The sequence below is a fragment of the Ochotona curzoniae genome, unplaced genomic scaffold (assembly GCF_017591425.1).
Source record: "Ochotona curzoniae isolate NIBS_2020 unplaced genomic scaffold, NIBS_Ocur_1.0 contig_2927, whole genome shotgun sequence".
NCBI lineage: Eukaryota > Metazoa > Chordata > Mammalia > Lagomorpha > Ochotonidae > Ochotona > Ochotona curzoniae.
In genome coordinates, this window is record NW_024465654.1 from 7,956,726 (window position 1) to 7,967,549 (window position 10,824).

The 10,824-nt window shown below is 58.1% G+C and overlaps 1 protein-coding gene across 1 annotated transcript; it reads right to left on the reverse strand.

Annotated features, from left to right (window-relative positions):
• Positions 1-245: 245 nt before the first annotated feature.
• AMIGO2 (adhesion molecule with Ig like domain 2) lies at positions 246-1,867 on the reverse strand. The gene has a single exon (XM_040979036.1). It carries the CDS (start codon positions 1,811-1,813, stop codon positions 287-289), a length of 1,527 nt encoding a protein of 508 aa, XP_040834970.1. The 5' UTR covers positions 1,814-1,867; the 3' UTR covers positions 246-286.
• Positions 1,868-10,824: the final 8,957 nt, after the last annotated feature.

A 10,824-nucleotide genomic window follows, 5' to 3' on the forward strand; every position in this document is an offset into this window, starting at 1 on the left:
GGTGCTGGCCTCCGCTTTCCATGGCTCTGCAGACAACGAGACCCTCTTTAAAACACTGTCACTCAGCCAGAGCTGTGGGGAAAGATCACTACTGTCTGGCAACTCCAAACCCCACATGGACGGCCCCTCCCAGGCACCCCGAGCTAGGACAGTGAGGCCCCTGGCGCAGGAAGCAGGATGCTCAGCGCCCTCTCCTGCCCACCTCCTCCTGGTTGTTGACTTGAATGCCAGAATGCAGAGCCACACCAGGGCGGACCCACCGCACTGCTTGCCTGGTCCACGCGGCTCAGGCTAAGGCCACAAAGGGCGTGTCTGAGAAGCCAGAGCTCATGGAGTCCGCCTTCCCCCGAGGGGCCCTCAGGATGCCCTCGGCCAGGGTGGCCTCCCCGGGAAAGAGCGGGACTCTGCCGTTCTGCCCAGTCACTGCCTCTTTCAGCGGCTCCAGGAACACCACTCTCTTCCCGGCGCCAGCCCGGGGCTCAGCCACGCAGCCTTCATCGCTGGGCCGGGGACACAGGCTGGCCGCCTGCATGTTGCCCCGCGTGGGCGTGCTCCTAGGCCCGTTGGCTCTGCACTTGCAGGGGCAGGGCGTCAGATAGAGGTACAAGAGCACCAGGACGATGCTGGCCACACAGGCTGCCAGCGTGGTGAAGGCCGTGTTGAAGGCCTCGTGCGAGTGCGCCCTGCCGGCCGAGCTGTTGCTCACGGTGACCGTGACGTCCACGGACTCGTTCAGCAGGCGCTGCCTGTTCATGGCGATACACGAGTACACTCCGGCGTCCTCCAGCCGGAGGCTCTCTATCACCAGGCTGCCGTTGTAGAACACGTGGAAGTTGTCTGTGGTCCGGCCAGGCTCCAGCAGGCGGCTGTCGGGGCCCACCCAAAGGAAGTCCGTGTGCGCAGAGCCAGCCTTGTCGTCGCAGTGCACCACCAGCCTCTGCCCCACCTGGGCCTCGTGGATGAAGCCCAGCGCGTGGAAGGAGCCATTGGCACCGCCCACCGAGCAGTTCAGGAAGCTCTCGCGCAGGAGCCGCACCTGCTGGCCCGACCCGACTCCCGCCGCGATGGGGCGGCAGGTGTAGTGGTCCTGGAACTCCACCACAGCGCTGAAGTGCCTGCGGTACCACAAGACGAGCAAGGAGTGCAGGGCGCAGTCACAGACGAAGGGGTTCCCGTGGAGGTAGACGCCCCGCAACTGCCTCCCGGGTACCAAGTGCATGTGGTGCACAGGCAAGGCGGTGATGCGGTTGTAGGACACGTCCAGGAACGTGAGCGCCGCCAGCTTGAACCTACCCAGGTACAGGCCCACAGGGAACTGTGTGAGGGTGTTGCCGCTCAGGTACAGCCTCTGCAGGCGCACGAGCCCGCCGAAGGCCGATGGGTCCAGGCGAGAGATACGGTTGTCATAGAGCAGCAGCACTTCCAGTGCCCGCAACTCCTGGAACGTGGCGTCCCGCACCACCTGCAGCCTATTGGAGGACAGGTCCAGGTTCCGGACGTTGGGGATCGTACCGAAGCTGCCTGCGGAGATGCTGGCGATGTAGTTGTGGCGCACGACTAGGGTGCTGAGCTGGAGCAGGGGCGCCGGGATCCACTCCGAGTCCAGGAGTCCAATCCGGTTATAACTCAGGTCCAGCCTCCGCACGAGCCTGAAGAGGTTCGCGGGCACCTTGGACAGATTCCTGTCGGTGCAGCTGACGACGTCGGTGGCGCAAGTGCAGGCGGCGGGGCACAGACCGGACGCGCCGGGGCGCACGGCCGCCGTCACCGCCAGCAGGCAGAGCAGCCCCCGGCAGCGCGGGCGCGCGGACATGGTGGCCCCGCAGCTCCTCCGGGCGCTGCCGCGGCTCTGCCCCCACGGCGAACCTGAGACGCTCAGGGCGGGACGCCGCCGACCGCCTCCGAGACCCTGAGCGCCACGCCCCGCCATCCGCCCGGGGAACTTTGATCTTAGAAAAGGTCGAGAAGCGATCCGCCCGGGGAACTTTGGCTACGGGTTACAGCCGCGGGGGACTCCGGGGCCTTCCCGCCGCCCGACCCGTGTGTCCCAGGCCGCTCCAGGCAGCTGTGCTAGCCGGCGGCCGCCAGCAAACGCCAAAACACGAGAACGTGGCCGTAAACAGCCGCGCGGGAACGCCCGCCGGCCACCGCGCGGGAGACACTCACTCCGCAAGCCGGAGGCGAGGAGGGTCCGGACGCGTCCCCGCTCTCGGCGCGGCCCGAGTTCCCGAGGAGGTGGCTTCCTAGGGTCGTGGCCGCAGCGCTGACGGCACCTTTCTCCCCACGGTGCCCAGGTACGGCCGGGCTCAGGTAACGCCGGGTCTGCGCGCGCCGATCCGCCTGGGGCCGATTGCAGGAGCCCGAGGATCCGCTAGCGGACAGCCGAGGGCGAGCGGGTCCGAGCGGTCCTGCGCCGCGCGCTCCGAGGCTCCCGGGCCAGGTCCCTCCCGCCCCGCGCCTCCTCCCTCCCTCGCGCGGGACAGGCTCCGAGATGGCGGGCGGGGCGCGGGGCGCGGCCAATCGGAGCCCCCCACGCCCCGCCTCCCGACCCCCTCCTCCGGGCCCAGGCTGCCCGGCCGAGGGCTCGCCCGCCCCAACTGGGTGGGGGACGGTCCGGAAAGTTAAGGGCTCTCCGCGCCCTGGGGACCCCGCAAGTCCACGCACCCAGTCCGCGCTGGGGGCGTCCACTGCGAGAAATGGCGGGCGGGGACATTCCTCCACACCGACTCCAGGAGCACTGGTGCGGGGAAGGGGGCAGCGACTCAGCCCTGCCGACCTCGCCGTCCCTCCTGAGCCAGGTGCAGGCGGCTGGTGGGAGCTGGGAGGGACAGACCGGGTCGCAGCAGCGCGAGGGCTAGGAGATCCATTGGGGCCGCAAGTCTAACGAGATTTGGGAGTTTGGCCATCCCATGGGAACTAGAAGTGCATTACTGCCGCCAGCAAAAGCAGGGCCGGTGACCGGGCACCTCCCTGGCGGCCTCTTGCCTGCGCTGCACCTCTTCTGGTTCTCCCCGCACAGAGGCAGGTCCGAGTTACTCAGGGGGGTGGACAACCAGGAAACCATGAAGGCTGCAGGCAGACGGAGACACGCAAGCCACCCCCCTCTGTGTGTTCCTGGCAGACCTGTGACTCCAAAGCAGAGGACTCTACCTCCAGGCTAGGCTGGGTTAGAGCCGAGAGGGAGAAGGCCTTGACTCAACCTTACTGACAAAGCAAGGTAGGGTCTTGTTTGTAGAATATGAGGCTTAAACTACCTGAAAGGCACAGTAACAGAGAGGGGGAACCATGTTTGGGGGAGCATTTCCCATCCCCATAAGGCTGCAACAGCTGTGAAAACTGGTCCAGACAAAGCCTGGAACCCCATCAGGGTCTCCCACGTGAGCACAGGAACCCAAGCACATGGGCCATCTTTCACTGCTTTCCCAGGCTCCTTAGCAGGGAGCTGGATGGAAAACGGAGCAGCCAGGTCTGGAGTCAGTATACTGCCGTTGCTGCAAGCCCTGGCTGAACCTCCTGTGTCACAGTGACAACAGGAAACTGTGACTTACAGACTTCCCTCTGGCACGTGACTTCTTGGGGCAGCAGGCTCTCTGCCCTGGCCACTTCTCCCTCGCAGCATCAGCCAGCACTGTGTGGCTCCAGCCCTTGTCCCCAGGGAGGCCGCAGCTGCGCTCCTGACAGTTTGATGGTGGGCAGTATGCAATCGCTTTGAGTTCTTTGAAGGCTGTATGTGACACACAAGTTCTTGCAGGAAAAGGTCGCCTGTGGTGGCTTGCCATGGCAGAGGGGAGAGCTGCTTCCCTAACCAGCTAAGGCCTTTCTGAGCTGCTCAGTCTGCTGGCATTTTGGACCAGTCGGTGATATGTCCAGGAGCAGCAGGCCAGGACTGAGCTGGATACTGAGACAGGTGTGGCCGGGGAGTGACTACTGTTCCCAGCAGGGAGCACTGGGCAAGATCTCGGAGTCTTCCCCCACATGCCTCCCAGGAACCCCAGGAGCTAGGAGACAGCGGCTTGTCACAGCACAATGCTGAGGAGCTCAGTTTGCCAGTCCTGCTGCCTCTGGCCTGCATCCTGCCTTAGGGCGCTTGGCCTGCTGGGCAGCAGCCCTTCCAGGGTGCACTGAACAGCACCTGCACCTGCTGTGCTGGTGGGCTGCGGGAAACTGCCCAACACCTAGTGTGGTGGAGCCATCCTCTCACTGCCAGTGCACATCTGCCTCAGGTACGCCTGCTCTGAAATTCACAGATGGGAACCGCACTGTATGTCTGCCTTCTCCCCGCCCCCCTGCAATGTTCAGGTTTGGGTGAGGACGCCAAGGGATGCAGACTACCACAATCATCCCACGAAGATCCCACGGAGCTGAGATCTCACTTACAGTGGGATCTCATACGCCCAGCGTGGTGGCCTAGCAGCTAAAGTCCTTGCCTTGCATTCGCCAGGAGCCCATATGGGCCCTGGTTCTAATCCCAGCAGCCCTGCTTTCCATCCAGCTCCCTGCTTGTGGCCTGGGAAAGTAGTTGAGGACGGCCCAAAGCCTTGGGACCCTGCACCCACATGGGAGACCCGGAAGAAGCTCCTGGCTCCTGGCTTTGAATTGGCACAGCTTCAGCCATTGTGGTCACTTGGGGAGTGACTCATGGGATGGAAGATCTTTCTGTCTCTCCTCCTCTCTGCATATCCAATTTTCCAATAAATATTTTTAAAAATGGGATCTCACTTAGAATGTGGTCACAGGGCCTCCGGTACCACATGCCCATCCTTCAGCTTTGACCCCATGGCACAGCAGTAAGGGTCCTGCACGAGGCCCACACCCTGCTCCACAGTTCCTGGGTCCAGCCCTGGCTCTGCTCCGACCTCGGCTTCCTGATGACACACATCCTTGGGGTCCTAGCCATCAAGAGTCTGGGTTAACTTTCTCTCTCTGAAAAATATAGAGAATGTTTAACAAACCCAGTTTGGAGAACTATATGAAACATTCAGACTCATGCTTTATGTCCTTAAGAATCAGATTTCCTGTAGCAGTAATTAATTTATCATAGCTTTATAACAGTGAATCTAATTATTCAAAGTAATATCTGATTTGATGCAACCGTTATTCTCTAGCATGAACACAAAATGAGATGGAGAAAGAACCTGTGTCCCACTGTCACAAGATTAACACAGACCCCTGCTGTCAGCAAGCATAAGGTCATCTGCCCTTGAACTCTGACTTTTCTGACAGTGACAGCACGGAGAGTCGGCCATCAGCAGAACAGAACACGGACAGCATCTCAGGGTCCCGGGCTTCTCCCCTGACTCTCACAGGGCACCGAGAGATGGCCACAGCAGCCCCACCTGCTAGTGAGAGCCAGGGCATATACCCAGGACTAGTGGTGGGGCAGGGTTTCCCACCTGTCTGCCCTGCCCTTGCCTTGGACTTCCACATCAGCTCAGTTTCCTGTGCAGAGGTGAAGGTCAGCTGTGTTTGATATTAGGGCTCACAGTACAGAAGCTCGTGTGGCAGTTGCCCATCAGCAGTCCACGGGAAAGTCTGAGATGGACACAGGACAGAATCCAACTCCAAACTGGGTAATCGCTATCAAAAACATGTAGTTTCAGGCCCAGCACGATAGCATAACAGTTAAAGTCCTCGCCTTGCATGCGCCGGGATCCTATATGGTCTCTGGTTCCAATCCCGGCAGCACCACCTCCCATCCAGCTCCCTGGGCCTGTGGCCTGGGAAACCAGTCGAGGACAGTCCAAGGCTTTGGGACCCTGCACCCATGTGAGAGACCCGGAAGAGCTCCTGGCTCCTAGCTTCAGATTGGCTGATCTCCAGCCATTGCAGCCACTTGAGGAGTGAGCCATTGGATGGAAGATCTTCCTCTCTGTCTCGCCTCCTCTCTGTATATCTGCCTTTCCAATAAAAATTTTTAAAAATCTTAAAAGAAAAAAGCATGTAGTTTCAAGCCCCAGCAATTCCAGATACAAATAGAATTTTAGCATTTTAGATTTTAGTCATGGTAAACTGGATGAGTTCAGAATCAGAGTCCTTGCTTAATTCCCCAAACTTGCATCTGTCAACTGGGTTCCCTGAATTGGGAATCCCAGCTTCCCCATTTCGAAAAGACAAAGGCAATAGACAGATGAAGAAAATGCTTCAGGGACCAAAGAGCCATGAGTCTTGCCTGACAACCATGCAGCGGCATGGCCTGCCGCAGACTGTGGACAATGCCTGTCTGTCCGGTGGACATGGCTTGGTTAGATGCAGCATCTATTTACAAGGCAACTCCTTGCATAGTCTGCACTGGTGCTGGGAAGCCCAGTCAGCCTGGCCCTAGGGTATCTCGACTGGTCTGCACATGCGCAGACGTTGGTCAGGAGCAGTGAGCCGCGCTGTCACTGCCCTCAGATGAACGACAGAGGAAGCTAACCCAGCCCACATCCACTCGCTCTCCTCAGAGAGGCCAGGACCATTACAGAGAATGTGCAGGGCCAAGCCTGCCAGGCGCTTGTCCACATCCAGCCCGGAGTAGGATTTCTATCTGCTCAATCAGATTTATTAAAACTCTAGCTCTGCCCTAAATTCCCTTTGTCAGGAAGGCACTGAGTGTCTGGCGCCACAGCCACGGCCCTAAAAACATGTCTGCAAGCTGAGCACAGGCCATGTAGGGGTGTGCACAGTCCCCCCGAGAGGCCCCACAGCTGCCCCAGAGGCCCCATAGCCCCCCGAGAAGTTCCACAGCCCCCCACATCCGCCCAAGAGGCCCCACAGCCGCCCCAGAGGCCCCACAGCCATACCACAGAGGCCCCACAGCGCCCCGAGAGGCCCCACAGCCCCCCGAGACCCCACAGTCATCTGAGGTCCTACAGTCATACCACAGAGGCCCCACAGTCACCCTGAGCAGGGCTATCATCACCCCCAGCCAAGCACGGGCCATGTAGGGGTATGCACAGACCCCCAAGAGGCCCTACAGCCGCCCGAGAGGCCCCACAGTTGCCCTGGCCAGGGCTACCATCACTCCCAGCCGAGCACGGGCTGTGTGACGGTGTGCATAGCTGCTGAGAACAGCACCGCACCCAGGTCAGGAGAGGCAGGCACTGTGCAGAACCTCAAATAATGTGTGCACAGCACAAGGACACTGAAGACTTCCAAGCAGATCAGGCTCCAGCAGGCCGTCTGAGGCCAGAGGCCCAGCACACAGGACTCAGAATCCTGAGCACACACCGGCAGGCTGGGCAGAGCAAGGGCAATGCAGAAGACCCCAGGCCCTCCCAGCAGCCCGCCCACCCCTGCTGACCAGCAGAGATCTACCCAGCATTCCTCTCAGACCCTTTGTGCTGCTCAACTCTGCCATTTGAGAGATCCAGGGAACCTCGGTAGATGCTTCTCATGGTGGTACGCTTCTGCTGCATGGCTGTGTGGCAGGCTTCGCAGCCATAGGCCAGGACATGCTAACACTTGTCTCCAGGTGCTGACACACAGTCCACAGGAAGCTGTGGGCTTGGCCACGGTGCTCACAGCCACCCTCCTGGTGGGGGCCCCCACTTGGGGGCTCTGGGGGTGCAGTGCCGATCACCTCCCACCTTATCCATCACAACCGTCATGGTGGATACATAATGGTTAATGACCTTGAGCCACTTACCCTGTTCAGACAGCCTCTTCCGTGATTCTGCCATGTCATTATGGGTCTGACTGATCTTCAGGATTTCCATACACATTCTGGATTCATACTTTAATGTGTGTGTGTGATGATACACATTGACACGCTGCTATTGCCTCCCACCCAGCAGCTGCCACATCACCCACTTTGGGTGAAAGGGCGCTGTTGGTTAGAGCTTGTTGTCCTTGTTTCCTTTTGGGTTCATGCTTGGCTTGTTTTCTGGCGAGGAAGAACTTCCCATTCTCTGATCACAGAGATGTTTTCCCTCTGAAAAGCCTTGTGGATCCGGCGGCGTGGCCTAGCGGCTAAAGTCCTCACCTTAAACACACCGGGATCCCATATGAGCACCAGTTCTAATCCCGGCTACTCCACTTCCCATCCAGCTCCCTGCTTGTGGCCTGGGAAAGCAGTGGAGGACGGCCCAAAGCTTTGGGACCCTGCACTCGCATGGGAGACCTGGAAGAAATTCCTGGCTCCTGGCTCCGAATCAGCACAGCACCAGCCGTTGCGCTCGCTTGGGGAGTGAATCATCGGTTGGAAGATCTTTCTCACTGTCTCTCTTCCTCTCTGTATATCTGACTTTCCAATAAAAAGAAATAAAATAAAATAAAAAAGCAAAGTCTCGGGGTTTACTTCAGGTCTACTGCTGCACTGTGTCTAGACGTTTGCCCCTCCAGCCCTGCAGGGTCACGTTGCCCACTGATGGTGTGACTGCACGTAGCCCTGCATCTGAACTCGCTCTGCCCCCGTGCCACACAGCTCAGTGAGCACCACCACAGCCACAGCACCCACCCACACCTCCTCGAGAACGGCTTAGCTATGCCTACACTTCCACATTTCCATTAGTTTTAGAGATATTTGATGGTTTCTGGGGGGAAAAAACCCACAGCTTGGCTTTGGGCTGACAGAGGGGAGAGGTCAGCTCGAGGTGGCCGTGTCCACCTGCGGGCTCTGCTCGGCCTTCCTCAGGAATGTCCTGCACACCTTCAGAGTCACTTCTAGGACCAGCTACTGCATATCTGCCTACTGCCTGTTTGCTTACTGCCAGCGCATAAACGTGACTTGTCTCTGTATGTTGGCACCAAGTCCAGTTTTCCTCCTCTGCTCTACTGAATCCACGCTTTGGTCCACAGGTCCTTTGTAAATGCTGGATGCATGTATCTGCGGCTCAGAACTGCCTCCAACCTCCACAACTTGCATTCCCCTCTCCCATTCCAATGCCACAGAGAAGGGCAACAGGGAGCACCCTGTATGCTCCCAATTCTCTGGGAAGTTTCCAGGGCTGAAGTTCAAGAGCAGTGCTCCCAGGGGATATCTCACAAACCTTCACTGCTGAGTTAAGGAGATCCTATTCCTAGTTGCAACATGTTTTCATTACAAATCAGTGCTGGCTTCCTCACATGCTTTCCCTGCTTGAGTTCCCTGCATGGCTCTACCCTGTGACCGTGCTGAGCGACGGTCTGCATGGCTCTGTTCCCTGACCATGCTGGGCGATGGCCAGCATGGCTCTGCCCTGTGACCCCGTGCTGACCAATGGCCCGCGTGGCTCTGCCCTGTGACCCCGTGCTGACCAATGGCCCGCATGGCTCCTTTCTGGGTCACCTTGTGAAGTGACAAGCACCTTTCGGACCTAAACTGCCCCTGAATCCCCTTGTCACTTTAGTGGTATGCCTAACAGGTTGTCAAGAACTCTCCAGTCACACTATGACAAAGACGGCTTTTCCTCACGCGTTTGATTCTTTCAGAAGTCACTAGGCTCTCCTTTGTCCGTGTCTCCGTGGAAGTACAGAATTGCATCAGGAAGAGGGGATTTTTTGCTCAAGCGTTCCGAGTGCCGCAGACACACACCGAGTGCTGCATGCCCCTTGCTTCATCTCCCATACTGGTTCCCCAAGTGGGGAACAGGCTGAAGTGGGCACTGCTTGCTACAGGCAAGCACAGCCTGGTGACATGAACACTGTGCCGGCCAGCAGCTGAGTGGCCAAGGCCTGTTCACCTTCACCCCTGCCACTGCTCTTCTTTGGAATCCAGGTGTGTGTGCCCAGCCACTGGGATAGTCGGCCCTGCCCTGTCATACGGTGCCCCCTGTTGGCCGCAGGCTGTTCCCCCACATGTCCGACATCAGGTAGCGACAGACAAGTCTCATCCTGGCTTTCAGAGAAACCGAGGTAGAAAAAAGCCAGACTGTATTACAGCTGTTTCTGGCTTGGTTTCATGATGATTTACTCTGGAGATATGCATGCTCTCTAATGGATACTTTAATTAGCACCTGTTATAAATATACAGGAAGTAAACTTGGGGCACAGCTTTCATGTGCAACATCTTAGCTGGCTGGAAGCATAATTGAGGTGGAACTTGACCAAACAATTATCAGAAATAGACATCTAAGTTTGTGGAAGATAACTTCAGCACAAGGTCAGGCAACAACACTGCCCTTTCAACAAAGGATTGAAATTTTTCAAGCCAAATTCAAACACTTGCCTCACACCACTTCCCAGCTTTCAAAGAGTGTTAGTGGCTACCTTGGCCGTGCCCTTCAGAACTGGATGCGATGGGCAGGGGCCAAGCAGACCTGAACAGGTTGAGCTTGGACTTGCATTCTGTCTGTGCCAACTAGAAGCTCCAGGAACAGCCCACTCAGGGCCCACTCCGTTCTCCAGGCCACAGCCCCATCCCACTTGGGCAGAAGCCCGGCTCCTTTCTGCTGCAGCAGCTTCTCCCTGGCCTCTTGGCCACACGCGTCCAGGACACAGGCAGGGATGATAATACTGTTTGTTTAGTTCTCTGCTTAGCCCTGGTTTCCAGGCACTGGACTGTAGTTGGTTCCCAGAGTCAGGAGTTGTCATCGTTTAAGTAGCTAAATGGATCACTGCTATGCAGATACAAAGTTTAGTGCAATCGTTTCCAAGTATTCTGGGAACTTGTCTGCCCACTTGAGATCTGTGTGCTGCTTCTGTGGGAAGCCAACAAGCACAGGCTCCGGCCTGCAGGGCCAAGACGGACTCAGCAGGGCCTGAGACGCCTCTGCCTGTCTCTGTGTGCCAACAGACAGAGGGACCCAGACCCAGCTCGGTCTCCTGGAGCACCTCATGACGCTGATGGCAGCACCACCATCCCTGGGCCAGTAACTTCTGAAGTTCACAGGAGGGAGCAGGGATGGGAACCACAGCTCTGTCCCA

What these genes read in the sequence shown, in the direction of transcription:
- AMIGO2 (XM_040979036.1), bottom strand. Translation starts at nt 1,813, where the DNA reads ATGTCCGCGCGCCCGCGCTGCCGGGGGCTGCTCTGCCTGCTGGCGGTG.